The sequence below is a fragment of the Manacus candei genome, unplaced genomic scaffold (genome assembly GCF_025592945.1).
Source record: "Manacus candei isolate 608988 ecotype Guabito, Panama unplaced genomic scaffold, ASM2559294v1 h1tg000142l, whole genome shotgun sequence".
NCBI lineage: Eukaryota > Metazoa > Chordata > Aves > Passeriformes > Pipridae > Manacus > Manacus candei.
Window position 1 is genome coordinate 1593697 of NW_026138190.1, and position 27285 is coordinate 1620981.

The 27285-nt window shown below is 52.9% G+C and overlaps 3 protein-coding genes across 3 annotated transcripts in view; 2 read left to right on the forward strand and 1 right to left on the reverse strand.

Annotated features, from left to right (window-relative positions):
* Nucleotides 1-27285, forward strand: part of LOC127462839 (zinc finger protein 239-like) — a 172603-nt gene that overhangs the window by 53524 nt on the left and 91794 nt on the right.
* LOC127462895 (serine/threonine-protein kinase pim-1-like) overlaps nt 1-27285 on the forward strand; it is a 120049-nt gene that overhangs the window by 33118 nt on the left and 59646 nt on the right. The window lies entirely within an intron of this gene.
* On the reverse strand, nt 6854-12889 carry LOC127462834 (zinc finger protein 418-like). Its single transcript, XM_051771748.1, has 5 exons — nt 12434-12889; nt 10713-10788; nt 10005-10525; nt 8727-8802; nt 6854-8538 (listed from the first exon to the last, which is right to left on the reverse strand). Exons 2-5 carry the CDS (start codon nt 10759-10761, stop codon nt 7532-7534), a joined length of 1653 nt encoding a protein of 550 aa, XP_051627708.1. The 5' UTR covers nt 10762-10788; nt 12434-12889; the 3' UTR covers nt 6854-7531.

Consider the following 27285-nt stretch of genomic DNA (forward strand, 5'->3'; position numbering starts at 1 on the left):
CGGGTCCCGGTGCAGCCGGGGCAGAGCGGCGGCTGCGCGAGCGGCAACCCCGGCGGTGAGTGCGGCAGCCCCGTGGGAGCGGCGGCTCCGGGCACAGACGCCGGCGGCAGCCGCTGTGGCGGCGGAGCAGCGACTCCGAGGCGCTGCAGGAGCGCCGGCTCCGCTCGCAGGCGCCGGCAGTGTTGGGAAGCCGGTCCCGGGCGGCTGCGGGGCAGCGCAGGCCAAAAGCGGCAGCGGCGGCAGCCTCGTGGCAGCGGCGGCTCCGGGCAGACACGGCCCCGCTCCAGCGCTGCCGCCTCAGCGGCGCTCAGGGGACGGCGCGGCGGCTCCGGGGGCAGGGCCGGGGACTCCCTCTCGGGGCAGCCCCGGGCACCAAAGAGGACCAGGGCCCGCCGTGTTCTCAGCTCGCTTCTCTGCAGTTCTCACGGCAGCTGAGCACAGCAGGGGATGGGGAAATTGAGCTCAGCCACAACAGGAGCTCCTGGAACCGAGTGGCCACTGGGACACTGCAGGGCCTGCTGGAATCCAGGGGCCGGTGGGACACTGGGGAGCCTCTTGGAGCCAAGGGAACCCCGGGATAATTTGGAATATCGTGGAATCAAAGAGCCATTGTGACACTGCAGGGCCTCCTGGAACCAAAGGAATCCTGGGACACAGTGGAAACCCAGGAAATCATCAGAACCATTGTGACGCTCCAGAACTTCATGGAACCAAGGGTCCATTGTGACACTGAGAGGCCTCATGGAACCAAAAGAACCCTGAGAGTTTTTGCAACCTCATGGAATCAAGAGGCCGTTTCTGGCAGGATGTTCTGCTCTGAAAATATCTAAGAAATGGTCAAAGAATACAAAAAAATTAAGCTCTCTGTGTTGAGTTACTGCTGGTGTCAAGGTGCTGTTTTTAATGTTGAATTATGCTAAACCCAAAATGCTTCATGAAACTTCAAACACACATCCTGCTTGACAGAGAAGCTGCTCCTTGGCCTGCAAATATATCTGGCAGTCAAACCCTTGATAACTATAAAAGCCCCGTCCAACTTTCCTGTGGCAGATTCTTCCCCAGACTTCCTTGAAGTGTGTGGAGCTTCTGCCATGAAGCAGGGACAGCTCTTCATGGTCACTGCCCAGGGGTTAAGTGAAAGAGAGAGAACTACCCCCTGTCGTTGTGGGGTGAGTTACCTCAATCTCTACTTCAGGATTATTTCTTTTTGCTGGCTCTGATCCAATTGCTTTAATAGAATGACTTTGCTAGACTGCACTGTCCTATCTTACACTATACTACTAGGAGGTTTTGGCTTTTATATTGCGCAGTAAATAATTCTCTTTAAGGTCTTTCATCTGTTCTCTTGTCTGATCAACTGTCTGTTCATTTGTCATAATAAATAATTCATTTTATAGAAATATTTCTGATTTGCCATCACTAAAACCTGCCGGACAAATTTAGAAAGCAAGGGGGTCCTTTCTGCCCCTCGTAGCTCAACGAGACGGCTTCTGCCATCAACTTTGTCTAAGCCTTCCACCCCCCCAGCCCCAAGCCGTGACACAGGGGCATGTCTTGTCCATCAGTGCAAACATGGACTCCTGAGCTGGTCATTTGCTGTCCCTCCTTGGAGGGAAGAACAAGCCCAATGGCCTGGGGTGAGAGGCCAGTGCTGGGAGCGGCGCTGGCTGTGCCAGGGCACTGCTGGGTGCCCCCACCCTGAGCACTCCCCCCCTTGTGCTGGTCACTGCTGTTTTCCTCTGCAGGGCGTTGTGTTGGGCACATCCTGGAGAGCAAAGTGGAAAGCAGATGGAAGCTTTGAGGCCCTGGCCTGAGGAGATGCCCCTGCAGGATGGCAGTGCTGCTGCAGAGGTCAGCTCTGTGCCAGCAGTGCCCGTGGCTGTCCCTGCCTGCAGTCCCTGGACAGTCCTGCAGCAGGACTGGCACCGACTGCCAGAGCACTGAGGCCTCCAACAACACAGGGCTCTGCAGGACAGTTGAATCCGAAAAATCATTCCAAGAAACTGCTCAGAGACTTTTTTATCTTTAAGCAGCAAGGTATTTGTTTATTCAACGTTGGGAGCAAGCCAGCTTGCGCTGGACAAACTTGCTTGAAGGCTTCACACAAAATCATCATTTTTATACAATCTTCAGATGTGATTAAATGGATATTCAAGTGATTACAACATCTCTCTATGCATATTAATAACAGGTGGAGTAGAGGTGGAGCTCAGGCGGGGCTTGGGCCGGTGCTTCTCTTGGCCCTCAATCCTGAGGGTACTTCCACTCTTCCTCCATGGCTCTGGGGGCTTCAACTCATCTTCCTCAGCTTGACCTTTCTTCCATTGTTCTTGACCCGCTCACTGAAGCGTGGAAAAAGCCCTGGCTCCCGGCCTATTCCTCCTATTCAAATGTCTACCTTATCCTACTGTATTTCTAATTTATTACCTCTAGGCCTATGACATGTTCCTGTACTATTCTCTTAAGCTTTGGTCCAGTAAGTAGAACAGAACGAGCACAGAGGGTTTTGGATGTTGGTAGCTTGTTAGCAGGCCCAAATTTTTTAGTTAACTCTTTTGGGCCTGGCCTCCTGTGTCATTCCCCCCTTTTACTTATGTCATGGTTTGAGATAGCCCCAAAATCCAATTCCCTAGCTCCATTCCCCCTCCCACATCTCAACCTAATGTGAGATGGGTTTTTCCAGACAAAACCACACCAGACTCAAAGTGGGGGAAAGGGAAATATATTACAATGACTGTACAAATAAATACCATATCACATTATACCCATGATCACAACTATCTCTACCATGAGATATGTATTTACAGTGGACCAGATCTCTTCTCCCCTCCAAATAAAAGTCCAGGAGGGAAAGAAGGACAGATCCCTTCCAGTCCTTAAGCAGCAGCATCTTCTGAGGCAGCAGTCTGTCTGTCTTCTCCACATGCAGCAGCTGATAGCTGGATTTCTGCCAGCACCCACGAGGGAGGTATCCAACCTCCCTCGGCCCCCTTGACGCAGGCAAAGGGGTCTTCCGTGGGCTTCATAACCCCAGACAAGGTCGTATCACCACGTCATATCACGAGCACAGGGGGGTCTTCGTGACGGTCTGGTATCTCCAGGAGACTCAGCTCCTTGCAGGGCCTCTGTGCCCTGCCTTCAGGCTGCCACCGTGGCAGCAGTGCGAGGGGGGAGCCAAGGTCACCCCCTCTGCATTCCTCTCGGAGCTCTCTAGCTCCCTTCTGCAGTGCATGTTGCACTTCAAGGCTCTTTCAAGTAAGAGTCCATCATCTTCCTCCTTCCAGGAGGTCTCAAGGGAGTTTGGGGGGCTGGTACAGTCTTACCCCCAGAACTCTGTCTCTCAGGCTGCTGGTTCTCTTCTCCCGGCTCTCCTTCCAGGAGTCCTTTTCTCTGGTGCTGCATGTTGCTTCTGCTGCTCCTTCAGTTCAGGTGTTATCTCTCCTGGCTCTCTGCCACCGTTTCTCTGGTCAGTGTCGGCTGCTGCTCTGTGCCCACGGAGAAAACATCTCCCGGCCTAACCACAGGCACCCAGCCCAGCTTTATGCTGTTCCAGGTCCCCACAGCCCCCCCAGCCAGGGGCTGGGAGGGCCCCAGAGGGCTCAAGGGGCTCCGAGCCCCTTCCTCGTGGCTCTACAACATGGCCACCTCTCCTACAACAACCAAACTACAACTCATCTCTTCCGGTGAGCTTGTGGGATGTTGACATTTTTGCAGGAGCGCCCATTGGGCAGAACTTCAAAACTTCCAGGGGTTTCCACCCCTTGGGGTCTACCACTTTTCTTAGCCTCTGGGGGAAAACAAGATTCAAACCACGACACTTACGAATTCCTTCGTCAAGTTCCAATGGGTTTTGATAGGTATGCATCACTGCCCAAATTATCTGCATCCTTTTGACCATGGTACTTAATTTGTACCACAGCTAGGCATTTAAAAGGGATAGCAGAATCATGACGGCTCCTCAAACCAATATTGATGTATTAAATAGTGAAACACTTGTGATGCTGTAGGGGGTACCCTGTAAAGATGTCCTATCAATTGTGTTCTTCTACTTGCTCTACCTTTGTGTTTTAGTCACCTCTTGTGCCATCTTTTCTATATCTGGGTGTTCAAGCATCTTTTGGAAAGACTTATGTCTATTCCTATTAGTCATTTATGTACATCATGATACAACAAATAATCATTTTCAATTAATTGCTCAGTAGTTATTGAAATTGTATAGTTAAAATCACAGCCTATTATTTTAGTAAAACAAAAAACTAGTACTGCTCACTACTTCATGACAAGTATCTATGGTAAAATTAACACAAAAGATTCTAACACATGCACACCCATTTCCTACATAATAGACTTGTGATTGGGTTTCAGCATGGGGAAGCATTTCAAAGGTACACCCACTATCTTCAGTATCTAAGCATAAATCTTCATTTTCTACTACAGCATTTTCACAGATATATCCTAATTGTCCTTTAGGAGTACATGCCTCAGGACTGACTGACTGCCACTTCTTCTTGGTGTGATCATGACTTGCCCAAACATTATGGTCTATGGGTCTGATAATTATGTTTTGGTGTATGGCTCCTAATGCCAGGATAGGAAAGATGGTCTTTTCTTTGGCTGCACTGATAGTGAGTACACAGGCTTCAATTTGTTCATGTTGAGGGTTGTAAGTGAAGTTCACTAACTGGCACCACGCCTGGTAATTTTTTTCAAATTGTGTAGTGGAACTGTTTCTAGCTATTCTTTCTCTTACCTCCTGTGGTAATATTCCTGAAGTTCCTTCTCAATATTCCTGCAGCTACAGACTGTACCCACTGTTGGGTTTGGAGACATTGTATTGCAAGTGCAAACCTTTTATGGATGGTACCAGCATAGTCGATAATCTTGGTAAAATCCCCTGCAGTGTGGTTGGCTACTAATGTTAGCAACCTACCTGCCAATGATTGTGTTTCTGCCAAAGTAAGCAAAGATGATCTTAAAGGGACTTTGAGTTTTCCCAAATCAGAAGTGATGGCACTTAGTTTATTCACTAACACTTCTTGGTCTATGGTGTTTAGGTCACCTAATCCTGTGCCAAACCATGCATTCCAGCCCTCAAGACTTTGCTGAATATAGGGCTGACAGTCTTTTTGTATGTGTGATATGTTTACTTGAATGTGTTTTTTTTTAACTCTTTTCAGTAAATATGTGGGCTAATTACGTAAGGTCCAGAAAAAGTTAACTTGTGAACACTCTCACAGGTTAAAGAAGGAGTTGTAGAGCTGGTGGTGGTAAACTGATTTATCTAGAGTGAAGGTGTGCCAACATTGATCAGAATCACATGCATGTCCACTAATTACATTTCCGTAGTCATACAGGTAGGTAAGAAATACTTTCACAGAGTTCTGTACAGTAATGTCAATTTTGGGTGACCATCTAATCTGTGAGGGTGGTTTATACGCTTTGCATCCAACTCGAGTTTGTTCTCCAATTTTTCCTGTTAAAACACTTTCGTGGTGTGGGGTACCAGGATTTTACCAATTATTCAGTACCCTCGTTCCTTGGAGGACTATGACAGATGCATTGTACTGGTTTATTTGGGCTGGCTGAGGCAGAAGATCTGGTTGTAAATAAAATAATAGACCAGAGACCCCATTATAGGCCTGAGACCATGATGAGTTCTGGGCAAGGGCTTGATCTAACACCAATGTACTTATCAGTCCAAAGATCAGCACTGAGGAGGTTCAATAGTAGATGTTTCCTCTCCCGAGGTCCATGCTTCCTCCGGAACCCTCTTGACTCGAGAGCAGTGGATCCACGTGGGTTTCTCTTTCACCCAGATCGTGTGGAGGTGGTCATCAACACCTGGAAGGGTCCATCCCACTTCTCCCGTAGTGGATCTCCTGAAAGATTCTTAACATATACCCGATCACCAGGGTTGAATGGATGTAACTTACAGTCAGGCTGCTTGGGTTGCTGTTCTAACACCACTGTAGCATTTTTCTGCAATTGTTTCCCTACAGCCATAACATGATCGTACACATACTGATTACTGATTTGATCTACAGCTTCACTATTCACAGTTTGCATCATGTAGGGTCTGCCAAATAGAATTTCAAATGGACTCAGTTTCCCTTTTGATCTTGGCTTGACCCTTAGCCTGATTAAAGCAATAGGTAAAACTTGATACCAATGAAAATTTGTTTCTTGACATATTTTTGCAATTTGTTGTTTAATGAGATGATTCATCTTTTCTACTTGCCCACTTGCTTGTGGTCTGTAGGGCATATGCAGTTGCCAATTGATTTTTAGTGCTTTACTTATTGCTTGTACAATTCATGCACAAAAGTGTGAACCTCTATCTGAAGACATGCTCTTAGGCATTCCAAACCATGGTATAATCTCATTCAACAAGACTTTAACCACTCCTTTTGATTCATTTTTTTTTTTCTACATGGGAAAGCTTCAGGCCATCCAGAAAAAAACTTGTTTCCCTCAAAATAAACAATATTTGGCCAAATACAAACAAAACCAGACCAGACCAGAGGGGATGTTCCCCTGGAATAGCATCCTCTCCCATATCCCTGCGAGTGCCGGCGTCCCGCCTTCGGCTTATGGGAATCCAGAACCAGAATAACCAGAACCAGAATAGACAAAACCAGAAACCAGATACAAATACCTTTTATCAATAGGCAGTGTTCTTGTCCAGCCCCCGCAAGAATCCACTGAAGAAGGGATTCTTTTTGCCCTTCAGGTAAAAAGGGGCACCCAAGGGGGTCCCGTCCTCCGAGGGATTCCGCAGTCGGGTGGAGAAGGTGTCCTGTCGTGAGCTGCCAAATGAATCCGAAAAACTTGGTCCGAAAGACTGCTCAGAGACTTTTTTTGTCTTTAAGCAGCAAGGTATTTGTTTATTCAACATTGGGAGCAAGCCAGCTCACACTAGACAAACTTGCTCAACTTAAAAGTGCAAAAGCAAGCTATTTTATACACTTTAGATACATGGTTACATCATTTATTATACATATTAATAAGTAGGCTGGTCTCTGGGCAGAGTCTTTCCAGACATGCCCAGTCTTCTACTGTGGGGGGCTTCTCCTCAAGCCTTCATCCCTCTGGTGGTCGCCATGGACGTCTTCCTCAATTTGACCTCTTCAATTAGGTGACCTGAATTCTTCAAGCTTGCAAAATCCTAGCTCTGGGCCTTCTAGATCTTATTCAAACATCTAGTTTACCAAACTTATCACTGTGTGTGTGCTACTCCTTTCTATATGAAGGCCTTTGGTCCAGTGAGCAGAACAGAACATATTAACCAGTGCTCCTAAAATGTTCTTCCAGCAACACAGGTATTGGGGTTTCTTAGCAGGCCAAGATATTTCAGTTAACTCTTTTAGGCCTGGTTCCTGTTTCATGGGAAAGGGGACTGGCCCTTTGTGGTCGAAAGGGATGGACTGACAGTCACTGGACTCCAGGGGTTGCCTCCCCATCAGGGGCTTCATTCAGGGTGGAAGCAGCAGCTGAAGCTCTTCCTGCAGTCGGGGCACACATACAGCTTCCCTTACCGGTGGGTCTGTTGGTGTGAGGTCAAGGCAGAGTTCCTGGGGAAGCTCTTCCCACACTCCCCACACTTGTAGGGCCTCTCCCCGGTGTGGATGCGCCGGTGGGTGACGAGGTGGGAGTTCTGCCTGAAGCCCTTCCCGCAGTCGGTGCAGCGGAAGGGCCTCTCATCCGTGTGCGTCCGCTGGTGCAGGAGGATATGTGAGCTGGTCTGAAACCTCTTCCCACATTCCAAGCACTTGTAGGGCCGTTCCCCGGTGTGGATGCTCTGGTGTCGGATCAGGGTAGACTTGTCTGTGAAGCTCTTCCCACATTTCACACACATGTAGGGTCGTTCCCCGGTGTGGATGCGCTGGTGGGTGAGGAGGTGGGTGCTCAGCCTGAAGCTCTTCCCACATTCCCCACACGGGTAGAGCCGTTCTCCAGTGTGGATGTGCTGGTGTTGGATCAGGGTAGAGTTGTACCTGAAGCTCTTCCCACATTCCCCACACATGTAGGGCCCTTCCCCAGTGTGGATGTGCTGGTGGGTGCGGAGGGTGGAGCTGTTCCTGAAACACTTCCCACATTCCCCACATGGGTAGGGCCGTTCCCCGCTGTGGATGTGCTGGTGTTGGATCAGGTCAAAGCTGTCCCTGAAGCTCTTCCCACATTCCCCACATGGGTAGGGACGTTCCCCGGTGTGGATGTGCTGGTGCCTCAGGAGGCTGGTGCTTATCCTGAAGCTCTTCCCACATTCCAAGCACCTGAAGGGTTTCTCCCTGCTGGGAGGCTGCTCAGGGACCAACAGGTTGGAGCTCTGGCTCAAGCTCTGGCCGCCTTCCCGGCACAGGCTGGCTCTTTCCTCCTCAGAGCACCCTGGGCTGGCTTTGGAACCCCTCCTGCGGGGGGATCTCCGGCCCTTTTCCTCCCCGCTGCCTTCCTGCGCCGGGGAGCCCTTCAAAACGGCCTCTCCCACCAGGCTCTGCCGGGGGGATTTGTCCTCTGGGCTCTCCGTCCTCAGCTCGGGGCCTGGGGCAGGAAGCAAGAAGGACAGGCAGGGGATTTGCCTCCGGCCCACAGGGAAGGCCAAGGACATCCCCCCAACTCCGGCCCCGGCAGGACGGCGGCGCCAGCGGGGTTGTCCTGCAGCCGGGGCCATGCTCGGCTGACAGAGCCAGCACAACACCCGCCCAAAGGGACACTGACTTCCTCCTCACCTGCCTGGGGGGCCCAAGGCATCTTCCTCTTCCTCGCAGCCTCCTTCATCTGCCCAAGCTTTGGGAAGGACAAATCCTGATGGGGGAGAAAACAAGGGCTGAGCGTGTTGGCTTGGGGGTTCCTCCTGCCCAAGTCCATCTCTAGAACTCACCGGGCATCCTGTGTCTATAAAAACCTCCAAAACACCAAGATTCAGCCCAGAAAACCCAAACCAGCGAGATTCAGGCAACAATCCCCCAGAAAGGGTGAGATGAACCTCCCCCACAAACAGCAAAAAGTTAGGGTTCAGCCAAACAATACTCCAAACTATGAACATTCAGCCCAAAAAAAATCTCTCAGAAGTTCCCCCTCTCTGCTCTGTCCCCCCTGCAGTTTGGAGGGTCTCTCCTGTCTGGAGTGCTGGGGGTCCCACTCAGGGATGCTGGGAGTGTTGGGGGTCCCAAGGGTCCCTTCCCCTCTGACTATTGCCTTCGGGGTGCCACGTTCCCAGACATTCCCCTCTCCAGGTTCTCCACTCTGTTGTCCCAGGGATCCCAGGGGTCCCCACTGTCCAGGCTTCCCCTTCTCCGCACCCCCCGTTTCAGGCTCCCGGGGGTCCCGGGGCTCCTCCCTCTCTGTGCTCCCCCCTCCGGGCTCCCGGGGGTCCCCCAGCTCTGCCATCGCCCCGCTCTGCCCTCCACACTCGGCAGCTCCCGGGCTCCACACCCACCCCCGGCACTCCTGGGGGGTCCCAAACCCGCTGTGTCCCCCCCGTCGGCACCGGGCTGACAATGGAGCCGGCGGGGCCTGACCCAGCAACACCAACCCCCACCGTGGTGGGGGACCCACATCCCCCCACCCACCGCCGGGGCTCTGCCCCCAACCCAGCCCAGCACCCCCAAGAAACACCTCCTGAACACCCCCCAGAGTCCCCAAGGGCACAGCCCTGCACAAGGGCCGGTTGTGCCCAAGGCACCCAAACAGCCCCACAAGTGGGGGGACACCAGAAACTGCCCCAGGGCAACGAGAGCAGGGAGTGGATCGGGCCCCCTGACACGTGGGTGGGCTCTGGGTTCAGCCTGACCAGGGGCAATTTGGCACCAACAGCACGGCCCTGAACGCTGGCTCGGCACAGGGGCCCCGAGCTCCCCCCTCTCCAGGCTCTCAGGGCTCTCACAGCTCCCCCCTCTCTCCAGCCTCCCTTGCTCTCCAGGGATCAAGGCATGGGGACACGGAGGAACCCCCACGGCAACCCCGCTCTTGGAATCCCCCCCCTCCCTTTAGCCCCCCTCTCCCACCCTTTTCTCGGGATGTTTTCCAGAGTGGATTTGCTGGTGTCGGATGAGGTGGGAACTCTGCCTGAAGCTCTTTCCACATTCCCCACACGTGTAGGGCCGTTCCCCAGTGTGGATGCGCTGATGTCGGATCAGGGTGGAGCTGTCCCTGAAGCTCTTCCCACATTCCCCACATGGGTAGGGACGTTCCCCGGTGTGGATGTGCTGGTGAGTGAGGAGGCTGGTGCTTATCCTGAAGTTCTTCCCACATTCCAAGCACCTGAAGGGCTTCTCCCTGCTGGGAGGCTGCTCAGGGACCACCAGGTTGGAGCTCTGGCTCAAGCTCTGGTCGCCTTCCCGGCACAGGCTGGCTCTTTCCTCCTCAGAGCACCCTGGGCTGGCTTTGGAGCCCCTCCTGCGGGGGGATCTCCGGCCCTTTTCCTCCCCGCTGCCTTCCTGCGCCGGGGAGCCCTTCAAAACGGCCTCTCCCACCAGGCTCTGCTGGGGGGATTTGTCCTCCGGGCTCTCCGTCCTCAGCTCGGGGCCTGGGGCAGGAAGCAAGAAGGACAGGCAGGGGATTTGTCTCCGGCCCACAGGGAAGGCCAAGGACATCCCCCCAACTCCGGCCCCGGCAGGACGGCGGCGCCAGCGGGGTTGTCCTGCAGCCGGGGCCATGCTCGGCTGACAGAGCCAGCACAACACCCGCCCAAGGGCCACTGACTTCCTCCTCACCTGCCTGGGGGGCCCAAGGCATCTTCCTCTTCCTCGCAGCCTCCTTCATCTGCCCAAGCTTTGGGAAGGACAAATCCTGATGGGGGGAAAACAAGGACTGAGTGTGTTGGCTTGGGGGTTCCTCCTGCCCAAGTCCATCTCTAGAACTCATCGGGCATCCTGTGTCCATAAAAACCTCCAAAACACCAAGATTCAGCCCAGCAAAAATGCAAACCATCGATATTCAGGCAAAAAACCCCTCAAAAATAGCAAGATGAACCCTCCCCAAACTGCAAAAAGTTAGGATTCAGCCAAAAAGTTCTCCAGAATATGGAGATTCAGCCCAAAGAACAGTGTTTAATTAGGAGAATGAGGTGAATAAGATCATTTCATGAGCACTTGATTGAGTTGCTTTATATTAATCAAAAGCTGTATTAATGCAGTATCACTTCAAACTCACCAGGGCTGTTCCTCGAGGTTCTCTGGACCCCTGCCAGTCCAGGGCTGTTTCTCCAAACCACCAATCCAAGTGTGCCAAACGCCCAGGTTGGTCAGTGCTGGCTGGGGCAGCGGGCACTCGGTGAGGGGATGAGAAAACTGCACCCGAGGCTGGGCTGAAAGAGGCTTCAGCACCACTTCTGATGGCCCAGGGCAGCATCTGGCTTCTCCCAAACAGAGAGAGGGCACTTGTTCCTCTGCAGGGAGTCAAGGGCAGGAGGGTGACTCCTGCTGCATGGATGGAATGGCAGAGGATCCCTTGGGTCCCCAGGATGGATCAGCACTTGGAGATACAAACTGCCCTGGGGCTCAGGATGCAGCTGCCAGCACAGATTTCCCTGCAAAGTCTGCAGGGAGTCAAGCTCTGGAGAGGAGATTGTGCCCCATGGATGGGATTGCAGAGGCTCCCTCAGGTCCCCAGCAGGAATCAGCAACCAGGAACAGACACAAAAGGCCCCCACGAAGATTTCTGGGGGAGTGTCCTGGAGGGAGGGGACAGTGTCACCCCAGCAGGGCGGGGCTGGCAAGTGGGAGGCTGCTCCAGGGCTCTGCAAGAGGCCTCGTGCTCTGCTGGGCCCCAGCACTGGCTGGTACCAACACCCCTGGCTGCCCCCGGCCCTGGGCAGCTCTGCTGCCACAGGCTGTGCCCTCACCGTGGCCCTGCAATGGCCCTGCCTGTCCCTCACCCGGGGCCCTGCCCACATCCCTGTCCCTTGGCTCTCTCTCTGCCAGCTCAGTGTGGGGCACACGGGCTGGGGGTCCCTCCCAAGCCCCCCGGGCAGCCGGCGTTGGCTGGGGGGATGTGAGGGCTGGGCCTGCTCAGCACAGCCCCGGCCTCGTGCCCAGCGCCTCTTTCCTGCCCCACACAAGAGCTTCCCGGCCCCCCCAGGGCTCCCCTGCTGCTGCCTCTGCTCCTGGCCCTGCCTTTGCTGCTCCCTTGCCTGGGGCAGTGGCTGCAGGGGGGGATGGCAGCAGCTTCAGCTCCACAGCACTTCCTGGGGGGAGCTCAGCCCGGGGGGACGGGCAGGGACCCGATGGGGATGGACAGGGGCCCAGCAGGGACAGCCAGGGCCTGCAGGGGAAGGCACAGGGACAACCTGGCCCCCCACACTGCCAGGGCTGTCTCTGCTCCTCCTTGCAGGCTCCGTGGCCAGGCACAGTTGGTGTTCCTGGGTGCCCACCATCTCAGCACTTGCAGCCGCTCAAATCAGCGCCCGCAGCTCTGCAGCAAAGCCCCAGCTCACCTGGCACACAGGGCATGGACACAGCACCTGCTCGGGGATGGGCACACACAGCTTTGTGCCTTCCCCACCACGGGGCTCTCCTTCCTCAGCAGCACCTCTGCCTTGCACTTATTCTCAGCCTCACCTCAGGGACAGCTCTGGGCTCACCTCCGCGCCACTTCTCAGCCTCACCTCAGGGCCTGGGCTCAAGGACAGGAACCTGCAGGGAGGGGACATCATGGGCAAGCTCAGGGCTGCCTGCTTGCACTGGCCTCTGGGCTTCTTTCTCCTTCTACAACCAGCCCAGAACTCAGCCTGCTTTTCTAACACCACACATTTACAGACTAACCTTGCAGATAGATATGGACAGACATCTCTCTCACCCTGGGGATGGAGCCTCAAGCATGTGCTGCCACAGGAATGGCAATCAGAGAATCACAGAATCAGCTAGGCTGGAAAAGACCTCTGAGATCATCAAGTCCAACCCTTGATCCAACCCTGTTGTGCTTCCCAGACCATGGCACTGAGGCCACATCCACTCTCACCTTCAACACCTCCAGGGACGGGGACTCCACCCCCTCCCTGCCCAGCCCATTCCAAGGCCTGATTACTCTCTCAGCAAAAAATTCCTTCCCAATATCCAACCTAAACCTCCCCTGGCACAGCTCCAGACCCAGCCCTCTTGTCCTACTGCTGCTTCCTGGTAGAACAGCCCCACCCCCACCTGGCTACAACCTCCTGGCAGGGACTTGCAGACAGTCAGGAGGTCTCCCCTAAGCCTCCTCTTCTCCAGCCTCAACACCCCCAGCTCCCTCAGCCTCTCCTCACACACTTGTGCTCCAGAGCCCTCCTGCCTTCCAGCACATCAACACACCCCCAGCTTGGTGTCACCTGCACATTTGCTGATGAAATGCCTGGTTCTGCAGCAGCTGCAGATGCTCAAGGGGCAGCAGGACCAAGTCAGGGGCCTGGGGGGGCCTGTGGGGCTTTGGGGTGTGGGAGGGTCCTGGGGGAGCTGGGGAGGGGTTTTGGGGATTGGGGGTACAAACCAGGACAGACCAGGACCCCTTCATTGTCCACAGATCTCTCCTGGAGCTGGGCCACGTTGTTGTGGGACACCTGAGCCCCCCCTCAGTGCCCTCCCAGTACAGCCCAGTGCCCCCAGTACAGCCCACTGTGTTCCTGTCCCAGGGTGCCGGGTGATCCCTGTTTGGGGGGGGTTGGAAGGGATTTGAGGGGGGGCTGGGGGAGATCTGGGGGGATCTGAGGAGTTTGGATGGGGAGTTGGGGGTTTTTGAGTGGCTTTGTGTGCATTTAGGGGAGTTAAAAGAGGTCTTGGGGGGTCAAAGGGATCAGTGGGGGAGGGGATTAAAGGGAAAATGGGGGTTAGGGAACATTTGGGGGGGTTAATGAGGCCTGGGGGGGGAGAGGAGGGGCTGCACCACGAGCAGGTGAATCCTGAGACTCCCTTGGTGTCCCCAAGACCCTCTTGGTGTCCCTAATTCCCCCTTTGACATGCCAAGACAACCCTGGTGTCTCCAGTGTCCCCAGGGCCTCCCCATGGCCATTATTCCCCCCTTGACACCCCCAATTCCATTGTCCCCAAATCCCTTTTCACTGTCCCCACTGTCCCCAAACCCCATCCCTGATGTCCCCAACCCTCCATCTCACCCCAGGAGCCCCCCCTGGACCCTCTGACCACAAAAACACCCCCCCCCCCCCACCTTGCTCACAGAAAGGCCAAGGGCATCTGGGGACACACTGGGGACAGTTGGGGGGCTTTGGGGGGCACTGGGTGATTACTGGGGGATACTGGGACACACTGGGGGGAACCAGGGGGCACTGGGAGGGACTGGGGGGATACTGAGGGACACTGGGAGGGCACTGGGAGGGATTAGAGGTGAACTGGGGCACACTGGGGTCACTGGCAGAGAACTGGGGAGTTACTGGGGGATTACCAAGACACATAGGGGGACACTGGCTGGTTACTGGGCCATACTGGGGGTTACTGGGTGCACACTGGAGGATCACTGGGCCATACTGGGGGGCAGTGGGAGGTCACTGGGACACACTGGGTGGTCACTGAGGGGGTTACTGGGCTGTACTGAGGATCACTGGGAGGTCACTAGAATATATTGGGAGCACTGGGATCCCCTTACCCGAAAGTGGTACATCTCCCCCCTGCACTTTAGGGGGCAACCCCAGGACCCCTCCCCTGGGGGCTGGGGGACCCCATGAACCCCACTGCTGGGCTTTAGTGGACTCCCGGGCCCCCCTGTGGGGTCTCTGTGTGGGACAGGCATTGGGATCCCCTTTCCCTGGGGTCGGTCCTCCGACACAGAGACCCCATAAAATCCCCTCAGAACCCCTGAAATCCCCTCAGAAATCCACCTCTGGACCCATCAAAACCTCCTCAAGGACCCCACAAATCCCCTCAGAGACCTCATCCCCCCCCCCCGGACCCCCTAAACCCTCTCAGTGACCTGCAAAACCCACCTGGAATCCCCAGGCCTTTTCAGGGACCCCAAAAACCCCCTCAGGGACCCTCAAAACCGTCTGGGACTCCCGAAATCCCACTAGAAACCCCCAAACTTGCTTCAAAGAGCCCCCCAAGGCCCCCCCCAGGACCTCCCAGTTCCCTCGGAGACTCCAAAACTCCCTCAGGGATTCCCAAACCCATTCAGGGACCATCAACGCCCCCACACCTTAAGTCCCCTCAGGACACTAAACCCCCTCACAGACCCCCCAAAACCTCCTCAGGGACCCCAAAACCACACAACAGCAGAACAGCTTTCTGTAAAGGAAGGGAGCAAAGAATCTGAGAAGGAGGAGACCAAGGAAAAACTGAAGCAAAGCAATAAAATCATCCTGGCCCTTGCAATTTTTCCTTCACCTTTTTCTCACTTTTCCCCTTTTTAGGGTTCTTTTTTTGTTGGGTGGTTTTGATTTTTTTTCCCGAGGGACTTTCTCGGAATCGAATCGAACATCCGGGTTCTTGGGAGGCCCCCGGGCCCCGCGGCCCCCGAGAGGGTTCCAAGGCCCCGCGCTCTGACCCTCGGGAACCCCCGAACCCCCCCGCCAAACCCTCCCGAGCCCTCCAGCCTTTCCACCCACAGCCGCGCTCCCCGCAGCCCCCGAGGGGACCCCCAGACCCCGCTCTCCCGCACCCCCCGCCAGCTCTTACAGCACAATGCGGGCCCCGCCGCCATCACCGATTCCCGGAAGTCAACACGGCGCTCTGCGCGCGCACCGCCTTTAGAGAACACCGCCGCAGCCAATCAGCGCGCGGCCACGCCCCCGCACGGCCACGGCCGCGCCTGCGCACTGTGCGGGGCACCACGGGAGTTGTAGTCCTTGCGGCGGGTCACAGCGGCCATTTGCACGTGAGCGGAGTGAGGGTAATACGTTTTTCGGTTTTCTTCTTTTTCTGTCTTTTCTTTTTTTCCTCTTCTTTCTTTTTTCTTTCTTTTTTTTCTGCTTTCTTTTTTCCCCATTTTTCTTTCACTTTTTTTTCCCTTTTTTCTTTTTTCTTTTTTTTTAAATTATTTGTCTCATTTTTCCCTCTTTTTTCTGTCTTTTTTTTCTCTTTTTTTCTCCTTTTTCTCCTTTTTCTTCTTTTTTGTCTTTGTATTTACTTTTTTTCTTTCTTTTCCCCCTTTTTCCTTTTTTTTTCCATTGTTCTCTATCAGTTGTATTTTCAAGGAAGACTTAAACACAGATCAAAAAAAATCTCCAGGTACACATCTTATGAGAACAGATAATCTGCCATTGTTTTAGGCTCGTGAGGATTCCCAAGATCACAAACACTGAGACACTAAGGGTGGAAGCCAAGCAACTTTATCCTGCCCCTTGCCAGAGCGTTCAATCCACACCCAGCCCTGGATTTCTGGGAAGCCACTGGGCAGGAGCAGGAGATGGAGCTGGTGCTCAGGAGGGGCAGGCAGGCCCTGCACCTTCTGTTAGAGGCACTTCAATGATCCAGGAGATCCAGCTGTTCCAGGGCTGTGTGTCCATTCTTCAGCCATCCAGCCCCGGTGCGGCCCCCGACCTCGAAGCGCCCCCCTGGATGCCCAAGTGTCCCCTAAATGTCCCCCCCAAAACTGCCCCATAAGTGCCCCCCAGGATCCCCAAGTGTCCCCCCAGTACCAACTCTTTATTCCTGTTTATTATTTCCCTTCCTGGGTGTCTAAAACATTTCTGGCACGGTTTTGCCTTGGGGGAGCTGAACCTCACTGCTGGCAGCGGGGACTTGGCTCACAGCTGAGCAGTGTCTGTTACAAAGGTGAACCTTATAAGTTTCAGATTGTGGCAAAAAAAGAAGAAAAACCCCTCTTTGCTGTGTGCAGCCAGTTCTGTGAGCAAAGCAGGACCCAGGAGACTGAGCAGAGACAGGATGGGGTTGGGAAACGTGGAGCAAGGTTGTCCACACTGTGTCAGACCTCAAGGGAAAGCTCCAACCAGTCCAAACCTCCTTAGGAGAGACCCTGGATCCATATCAATCAGAGAATGATGCAACCAACTCTTCTCAAAGGAGAAAAGTAAGAAACTACACCCTTGAAAATTAGAATGCATGTTTATTAGAACCTCTTTGAAGTATTTCTGCATTTTAAGAAAACTTCCTAATTAACTGCACTAGACTAGAGAAGAATCAAGGCAGAGCTGTGGTTTCTTAGCACTTGATTGATTTTAAGGACCCCCGTGGTCCCCATGGTGCACTTGGTGCCGAGTCCTTGAACCTCAGGTGAGGTTCTCCTCTGAGAGGAGATTGCACAAACCTTTCCATGAGTCCAAGTCAGAAGAGAAACTCAAAGTATCTCAAAGCATTCATGGGTCCCACTGAGGGCCATTCCCAATCCAGGCTCCTCAAGGACTCCTTGAAGGAGATCACTGCAGGCCATGATTGCACAAATCTGTCACAGACTTTGTGTCAAAAGCAAAAGCCAAAGTGCCCCAAAAACTGAACTACTTCAAAGAATTAATGAACCCCACAGAGTGTCACAACTGACAAAGCCTCTCAAGGGACTCATTAGAGCAGGTAATTGCAGAGGATTGCACAAACCTCTCAGACACTGAGTGTGGAAAGCAGAACACAAAGTCCTGTGAAAACCCTGCAGTCCCTGAAGCATTAACGAGCCCCACTGGGTGTCCCAACTGACAGAGTCTCTCAGGGGACTAATTAGAGCAGGTCATTGGAGGCCGTGACTGAACAAACCTCTCAGAGGCTCAGTGCCAAAAAAAGTACCTCAATAAACCCTGAGTGCCTTGAAGCATTAACGAGCCCCCCTGAGGGTTGTCACTGCCTGAGGCTCTCACGGGACTCGTTACAGCAGAGAATTGGAGGCCGTGGTTGCACAAACCTCTCAGAAATGCAAAATGAAAAGAAAAACCCAAATTGCTCTGAAAATCCTGCAGTCCCTTGAAGCCTTCAGGAGCCCCCCAAGGGCCATTCCTGACAAAGCCTCCCCAGGGACTCTCCAGCAGATCCTTGGAGGCCGTGGGTGCAGGGAGGCAAAGGCTCTGGGCAGCAGCTCAGGTGCTGAGAAAAGCCTGGCTTGGCTTTGGGGAAGTTTCCTTCCTTTTCAGGCTTCCTCCAGCTTTGGGAAACGCTGCCTGTGAGATTGGCACCACCTAAGAAGGGCTCTGGTAGGTTCCTGGCAGCAAAACTGGCCTGCCCTGGGCTCCACCCGAGATCTTTGGAGCACAAAGACACCTGAGAGTTAAAAAGAGGAGACTGCATCTTTGACAACATTTGGGAACAAGCAGGGATTGCTGGTATGTGGAGAATCTGCATGGGAATGGTTGCTTTGAGTTAAAGCATTAAATTAAAATAAATGTGGGTGTCTCAATGGTTTGTTTGGGTTTTAAATAAGAATATTTAATTTTTCTGTATATTTATGTTATGAAGTTGGTAGATTAGAAAACAATCATAGTGACTTTTCTCTCATGCAAACTTTAATTGGATCTTGGAAATTTTGAATGACACCTCTATGAGACAGATAAAACTCACAGGAAAATGGCACAAATACTGTGGGAAAACATGAAAAGTATTAGGATGACATGTTTGTGTGAATTCAGATTTTTCTCTTGAAAAAATGCCCTGTGCTTGTCCCTTGGCTAATTGGATACTTGATGTTTTCTGACCTGCTGTTGTCATCAGTGACACCTCCGAGTTTAAGAAGACTTCTCAGTGGGTGTTGGAAGGGCTCAGGAATCCCAGGGACAGAGCAGCAAGGTTGGGAATGTTGGATTATCAGTGACTCTTTCAGAAGTTATAAAAACCTGACCTGTTCAGGAAAATCAGGTACTGTGGGGAGATCATCCTCTTTGAACCACTTTCTTCTCTGGATGACTGAAAACTGCAGGACACACTGGCACTGCTTGCATGAACCTGTCTTTTAGCACAGTTAGGAACCCTGGATATTTTTGCATAAACCGTTGCTTCCCTGTCCTGCTAAAATGCCCCACGGATGCATCAGAGCCACTGGATTCCCTGGAAGAGAGAAGCCTGGTTTACTTCCAGTGGGATTCACCCCTCACCATGTAAAAGTGAGTGATTCAGATCTTGGACAGTCTCCCAGATCTCTGTGTGCTGACAGAGTGCCAGGGGATGAGCTCCCACATGTGAGGAGAGCTGGGATTAATCTCTCTCACCAAGGTCTAAGAACTGAGCCATGCCTTGCCTTGCTTTGTTTGGATTGCCTTGCCTTGCCTTGCTTCCCAGTTTTCATCACTTTCCTCCTTTTTCACCCTCTTTCTTCTCAGTGTTCTTACATTAAATGCATCTCTTCAAGATCTGGAGAAGGAATGGAAGCCAGACTGTTCTGCAAGGGGCAGACACTGCAGCCACAGGGCCTGTGCTTCCCGGTGTTCCTGCTCATCTACCTGGTGGTGCTGGCAGGGAACAGCCTGGTTGCCTCCTCACTGTGCTGGACTCCAGCCTGCACAGCCCCACGTGCTTCTTCCTGAGGAACTTGTCCTTCCTGCAGGTCTGCTACACCTCCATTACTGCCAAAAATGCTGCTGTGTCTCCTGAGGGCAGATGGCAGGATCTCCTTCCCTGGCTGTGCTGCCCAGCTGTATTTCCTGGTTCTGCTGGGCAGCACCCAAAGCCTTCTCCTGGCTGCCATGGCCTACGAGTGCTCCATGGCCGTGTGCCCCCCCTGCCCTGTGCCCTGGCCATGAGCAGGGGCTCTGCACCAGGCTGCTGCTGGGCTCCTGGGGGGCTGTGGCACCAGTGCAGGTAGGACAGACCTACCAGCTGTTCCCTTTGCCCTTCTGTGCATCCCGTGACCTTCCTCACTTCTTCTGGGACGTCCCCCCGCTGCTGGACCTGGCCTGTGCAGACACGTTCTGGAACCAAGTGGGGCTGCACACCATCACCCTGGGTTTTGTAATCCTCCCCTTCTGCTTGATAGTTCTGTCTTACATTAAAATTGTCAGGGCAATTCTGAAACCCCCCTCAGTTCTGGGCAGGCACAAAGCCTTTTCCACCTGCTCCTCACACCTCGGGGTGCTGACACTCTTCTGTGGCTCAGCCACAGTTGTCTACTTAAAGGGACACTCGAGTTATTCTGGAGATCCTGACAAATACTCTGCCCTGTTTGACACAGTTGTGGCTCCCATGTTTAACCCTCTCATCTATATTCTGAAGAATAAGGAAGTGAGAATGGCCTTGAAGAGACTCCTATGGACAAAGTGATCCTACAGAGGGTGTAAAATGGTCCCAAATGCTACAAGTCCCACTGGGTATGTGGTTGCCTGAACAAAGCATCCCATATTCGCTCCAACAAAACCACATGTCCAGCCTGGCTTTCCTCCTCCTCCTGGAGGGGAAAGGTGTCCTGAGGCATTCCTGTTATGTCCTGCCCTGCCATGACATCTTTGTCCTCCAGAGCACCTTCAGTGCCCCAAAAGAGTTCAATGCCAAGAGCTCCTTCCAGCTGGGTCTGACCAATGTAATGTTAAGGGGAAACAGTGCAATTGTGGTCAGTCATCAGTGAGCCCCAGAGGTGACACAACCCATGAGAGGTGACTCCCCTTGGGTTTGAGAAATCCCCTGCTAGGCCTCATGGCCTATGGAGTGTCCCTGTGTGGAATCAGCTCAAAAAGCTAAAGGATAGGAAGGGCACCTTACCCTGCTATGAAATCTTGCACTGAGTTCTGTAAGGCTTGAGTAACTTGGCATACAGAATAAAAAAATTTATAATTATTAAAAACCCACCAAGGGGGCAGTTCAGCACCAGAACAGGGTCCCAGAGACCTGTGGAGTTTCCATCTGTCAAGGTTTAGCAATGTCAGCCAGACACTCAGCACTGCACAGTCGCTCACTCCCTCCCCACCAGTGGGATGGGGAGAGAATCAGAAGGGTAGAAGTGACCAAACTCCTGGGTTGAGTCAAAGACGTGCACACGTGCAAGGCCAAACCAGGAATTCATCCCCAGCTTCCCATGGACAGGCAGGTGTTCAGCACCTCCAGGAGAGCGGGGCCCCGTCCCGAGTAACGGTGACCTGGGCAGACAAACACCAGCACTCCAAAGTTCCCCCCTACACACCCTGAGTGTGATGTCCATGGTCTGGAGCTGCCCTTGGGTCAGGGGGTCACCTGGCCCAGGTGTGTCTCCTCCCACCCTCCCACACTCCCCCAGCTCCCTCCCCAGCGTGGCTGTACCAGGGGCAGGAAAGGCCTTGGAGCTGTGCAAGTGCTGCCCAGCAATAACAACACTGTCGGTGTAGAGTCGTGGCGGTCGATAAAGACACAAAGAGTCCAGTTGTGTGCAGAAAAGATGTCTCTCTTTATTTTCTCATCTGTCTTTTTGTACCCCTTGCTAGCAGCAAGCAGTAACCTTATTTTAGGTAAGCAAGCAACAGCATTTTGATTGGCTAGGATCTATTGGTGATACATTTGGCAAAGCTCAAGGCCTTATTGCAGTTCCCACATCCTAGGCCTACCAACTTTACAGTCTGCCTTTGTTTTCCCCATTAGGGCTCTGTACTGACTTCCTTATCATCAAGGATACACCTGAAAGCTTCCCCAGTCAATATCTTCATCCTGAGAGCAAATAGACCCGCTGTTAACCCCTTCAGAAGGGCCTGTGAGGTCCCTTCTCTCAGCAGGAGCTGATGGCTCAGCCCGTGACTCATGGCTGGGCCAGGGACTCTCCAGCTGCCCCTGCCCCGGCCTGTGACAGCCCAGCACAAGCCCCTTTGGTTCAAAGAGACCCTGCAGTGTCACAATGGCCTCTGGATTCCGTGAGGTTCTGCAGTGTCCCAGGGCTACCCTGATTCCATGAGGCCCCACGTGTCCCAGTGACCACTTGCTTCCATGTGTTTCTGCAGTTGCCCAGGATTCCTTCTGTTCCATGAGGCCCACATGTCACAATGACCCCTTGATTCCAGGAGGTTCCACAGTGTCCCAAGGGTCCCTTTAGCTCCGTGGGGCTCTTTGACATCCCGTGACCTCCCGGCCCTTTAGGAGCCCTGAGAACTTCAACAGGGGGAAGTGCCGGATTCTGCCCTGGGATGGGGCAACCCCGCAGGGACGGACAGACTGGGAAGGAGAGGCTGGAAAGCAGGGCCGGGAAAGGGCCCTGGGGGTGCTGGTGGGTGGCCAGTTGACCCTGAGTCAGCAGTGCCCTGGCAGCCAGGAGGGCCAAGCCTGTCCTGGGGGCATCAGGCCCAGCATGGCCGGCCGGGCCAGGGAGGGGATTGTCCCGCTCTGCTCTGCCCTGGGGTGGCCTCACCTGCACCATTGGGGCAGTTTGGGGGGACACAATGGAAGGGAGAGATTGAGCCATTAGAGAGTGTCCAAAGGAGGGCAAGGAAGATGGGGAAGGGCCTTGGGGGGAAGGCGTGTGAGGACACTGAGGGCACTTGGTGTGTTCAGCTGGAGAAGAGGAGACTGAGGGGAGACCTCAGTGCAGTTCCACCTTCTTGGGGAGGGGCAGATGAGAGGCAGGCCCTGAGCTCTGCTCTGGGGGGACCAGGGACAGGACTGAGGGAATGGCCTGAAGTTGTTTTAGGAGAGGTTTAGTTCGGATCTTAGAAAAAGGTTGTTCCCCCAGAGGGTGGTTGGGCACTGACCAGGCTCCCCAGGGCAGTGGGCACAGCACCAAGGCTGACAGAGCTCAAGAAGTGTTTGGATGATCCTCTCAGGATCATGGTGTGACCCTTGGGGATGGTCCTGTGCAGGGCTAAGGGTTGGACTGGATGATCCTTGTGGGTCCCTTCCAACTCAGCATATTCTGTCATTCTCTGATTATCAACCCTGTGTTCTGCACAAAGCCAAAACACAGCCCTGCACCAGCCACGGGGAAGAAATTTAACTGTACTCCTCCTGAAACCAGCACACCCTTTAGGGGCTCTCCCAGAAACATCCCACAGTCCATTTGCCACCTGGAACCAGTGACTCTGAGTTCCTGCTTCCCCAGCCCCAGGGATGGTCTCCTTGTCTGCTCATTCCTCCACACTCTCTTTTCAGTGATGGCATCTTAATGAGACAAGCCCCTGGGAATAATTTACTTCTAAGTCTTCAATTCTTTTGTGGTCAATTAGACAGATCTCAGAAGTGTACTCAAAGATAATATATTACTGATGTCAGTAATCCCCAGTCGATATTGATCCCAAGTACCTCCTAATTCAATCTGGATAGATAAGAAAATCAACACCATTTATGTCTGACAATCCATCAGACTTTTTCCCTATCCCCACCCCACCATTCCCTCATCAAACCCCTGGCACTCACAGCAACCTTGGGCAAATCTGAGCTCCCTCCACTCAAGGCTGGACCTGCAGGTTTCAGCTCCTTGGCACCAACTCCCACCTGCTTGGCTTGGAGAAAGAGCTGCCCGAGACACAGAGGGATGTTCATTTATTACCAGCAAACAAAACCAGAGGGAGGCACAGCTCAATAAAAACTAAAACTCCTTCCTCTGCTGTATATTAAGTCCACACTGCCTCCACTGAAGTCCACTTTGCACAGTAGATAGTCTTAGACCAATGACAAACACATTCTGTGTCAAGCACAGATCCCAAGATCCCCCCAACACTCCCTGCTCTGGATTCTGTCCATATTTGCCCTTTGCACACAGTGAGTCACACATTGAAGCCAAAAGTTCCCTGATCCACAGAGGGAGGAAAAGAGAAAGTGAATGAATTTCTGTGTTGTACAGAGTTAAATCTACATTTATTCCAATATTCTGGGGTTACAGAAATGTTATCAAACATCCTCTGTAGTATCTGTTCACTGGGGAAACATCTGTGTGGATGGCCAGGCCCAAGGAGAGATCAGATCTACCTGAGACACTTTCATCTGGTCAGTGCCATCCCCCTGTCCATTGTTGGATGTCACTCAGGAGCCCAACTCTTGGCTCCCTGTGCATCTCCAGGATGGACTTTCACAGCCAACCTCTCGACCCGGGTGGCAGGAGGGCCTACCCTGAGAAGGCCTAAAATGCCATCAGACAATGCCAGCAGTGCCAGCTCTCATGCAAGCTGTCTGTGAGATCTGCCAGTTACCGGTGGCACCATGGGAATGGTTTTGGTGTTGAATGATGCTCAAACCAGCCTGGTTCACCCAACTGCAAACACACATCCTGCTTTTGGAACTTGGATGGGACAGAGAAGCTGCTCACTGGCCTGTCCATTTGTGAGGAGCAGTCAATCCCTTCCTACTAGAGAAGTCCAGTCCCCTTTCATCCAGGCAGGTTCTTCTAACACAGCCCTTCTTGGGGTAGATGTGTGGAGATTCCTGCCTTGGGTGGGGACGCCCTCCAAGGACACTCCTCAAGGCTGAGCAAAAGAAATCTCCCCACGACTGTTGGTCTGGATGAGTCACATCAGATATCTATGTAATAATAATAATTCTTTTTGTCTAGCTTTAATATAATTGTTTCAATAAGTGCTTCAATACAGTGCATTATTCTATCTTATACTGTACTACTAGTAGTTTTAGACTTGGTATTGTGTAGTAAATAATTCTGATTAAGGTTTTTTGTCTGATCACTTCTAAAAAGAAAGGATTCATTTTATATAAGTATTCTCATTTAGCCAATCATTAAAACCTGTGGGAAAAAACTGGTTCAATCCCGCTCTATAATTCCTTAATTTAATTTGTTAAAAAATCTGAGGCAAAGATTAGATCCCTTATTCCTTGAGGCTCTGCAGAGGGACAATGGCTTTTTTGATTCCATGTGGTTGCACTGTTTCCATGAGGTTGTGTTCTTTGGCTCCATAAGGCCCTGCAGTGTCACAATGGACCCTTGATTCCATGAGTTTCCACAATGTCCCGTTGCTTCCCTTTGGTTCCAAAAGGTTCTGGGATGTCACACTGGCCCCTTGATTCCCTGACATTACACAAAGTCCAGGGGTCCTTTTGATTCCATGAGGTTCCACAGTGTCCCATGTTCCCTTTGGTTCCAGGAGGCCCCAGTGTATTCCAATGGCCCCTGGATTCCAGGAGATTCCACAGTGGAATGGGGTTCCCTTGTCTCCCTGACTTTTGGCAGTGTCCAGGGTCCCTTTGTTCCCAGGAGGTTCCTTTGTTTCCATCAGGCCCTGCCACGTCCCAGACTCCCTTTGGTTCCATGAGGTGCTGCAGGGTCACAATGTCCCCTTGATTCCATGTCCCCCTTATCCCACCCTGGGGAAGTGTCCCTGGACTGGACCAGGTACTCCTCGATGATACAGGTGGGAACAATCCAGAGTGTAACAGTTGGGGAACACAGGATAATCAGTCATCCCAGGAAAGCCTTGGAACATTCCCGGCCTGAATTGTAACAGAAATGGAACAGTTTGGATACAATTCCCAAATATTTTAGAAACTCCAGTCATTCCTGACCCCAGGATGGCAATTCAGCAGATAACTAAAGCCAGTCCCCTTGGGAGCCCACACCCAGCGGGGCTGAGGGAGGCCCTGGCAGCTCCCCAGCACCTCCCTCTCAGTGGGACACCTCTGGCAGCCTCTCCCAGCTCGGGAACCCTCCAGTTTGCAACACTCCAAAGAGCGGCGCTGATGCCCAGGACAATTCTGATCCCCCTCCACAAACACTCCTCCAGCTGGGACCCTTGTCTGGTGGCAAACACAAAGGGATTGGTGGGAGTGTTTCCCTGACAACGAGAATTTGGGAGAGGGACCTTTCCACCCCCAGCTCTTGATGTGTCCACACATCTCTGCCTGGGTGTGGCTGTGAATTGACTGTGGTGGGAATGTTGTTCTTGTGAATCTCTAATTCAGTCAGTGTTAAAATTGTAGTAAATGCTATTGAACCACTTGATAACGGTTCAACAGGTCAATAATTAAATGCTACTAATGTCTTTTTGCCCCCTTATCTTTGGGTTCAAAATCTTTGCACCCTGACCCTCTTGCATCTAAAGGCTCTGTGTAAATCATTCCTTTTCATCAAAAAATATTTTTTCCGTGTTGTCCACTTTAAAATCTTCCTCCTTAGCTAAACTACAAAACAACTCTAATTAGTTGTTTATGTCTTGAAGACATGAAGACAATTAAAGGAAGACAAAGAAATTGTTTTTCTGTTTTTTAATGAGCCCCACGGTGTGTTTAGAGACGAGTCCATCATCCTCACATATTGAGAGAAGACTGAAGCAGCTGCTCAAGAAGTCAGAAGCCAAACTGCAAGTGCCTTGAAGCATTGCTGGGCCCCACTGAGGGCAGGCACTGCCAAAGCCTCCCCAGGGACTCCTTGGAGCAGCTCCTTGGAGGCCAGGAGTGCAGGCAGACCAAGGCTCTGGGCAGGCCCCTGCAATGCTGAGCAAAGCCTGCCTTGGTTTTGTGGAGCACAAAGGCCAAGGGCTGAGCCCCAGGCCCTGGCCCAGCAGATCCTGTCCCTCCCGGCTGGCTCAGGGCTGTTTGGGGGGCACTGGGATGGCAGGGGGAGGAACAACAAAGACCCAAAACTGGGCAACCCCTACCAGGCTGCTGAGGGAGGGGCGAGGCAGAACCCAAGGGCAGAACCTGCCAGGAAAGTGGCTTGTGGTGGCCTGAGTGGCAGAGGCAGCTGCCAGAGGCAAGGGGACAAAGGCCTGGGTGCCTTTGGGCCTTGCAGCCCTGCCAGAGCCCTTGGCCATCTCTCCTGCAGGCTGTCCTGCCCTGGCCCTGCTGCTGCTCTGGCCTTGCAGGCTGCACACCCCCCTCCTGCTTTCCCACCCCCTCCCAGCAGCATTTCTAGACCCTCCCTGATGGCTCTGCACCAGCTCTGGCTCTTGCCATGTGCACTTGGCCTTCTTACCTTGGATCCTGAGCCCCTGTGCCACAGGACATCCCTCCCACAGCCCAGGCCCTTCTCCTGGGGGTCACTGCAGAGCTGAGCAGATCCAGGTCACCTCCCATTCCTCTGCCAACCCCCTGGGCCTGCTCTGGGCCCTGCAGGTCCTTGCCCTGCTCCCAAGGGCTGTGGGGGTGCTGAATGGTCAGGGCTTGGGGTTTAGAGCTCAGGGTGGGGATTAGGCAGAACTTTGGGAAGTTTGTTGTCCTGCTGGCAGTTTCTGGTTCATGACTAGGGGAAGAGCGTCTTAGGTTGGGTAAGGATTAAAGTTTGGCTTTTCATACTGCCAATACAGGTTTGGGATTGGGATGGTCATTAGAGTATAAATAAGTGTTTCGAGTTCTGTGTTTGGGCTTTGCCTTCGAGGTCCGGTTGAGGTTGGGATTAGAGCAGTGGATTCCTCTCAGTGAGAGAACCAGCTGTTTTAGGTACTGTTGGGACTTGAGGTTACAAAGACAGTAAAGGTCTATCAGGAATGTTTGCACAGTCAGTGTTTCAGCACCCTCAGCATTACCTAAACCTGGTTTTACCTCATCAAAATCTTTCCTCTCTGTTGGTCAAACCCCTCTTTCCTTCCCCAAATATCCAATCCTT

Bases quoted from the DNA above. Each gene is read 5' to 3' on its own strand.
- LOC127462834 (XM_051771748.1), bottom strand. From the start codon at position 10,761: ATGAAGGAGGCTGCGAGGAAGAGGAAGATGCCTTGGGCCCCCCAGGCA. The intron at 10,526-10,712 runs GTGAGGAGGAAG...TTCCTGCCCCAG, and splicing joins GCCTTGGGCCCCCCAGGCAG to GCCCCGAGCTGAGGACGGAG. The intron at 8,803-10,004 runs GTGGGAGAGGGG...CTCCCCCATCAG, and splicing joins GAAAACATCCCGAGAAAAGG to GATTTGTCCTTCCCAAAGCT.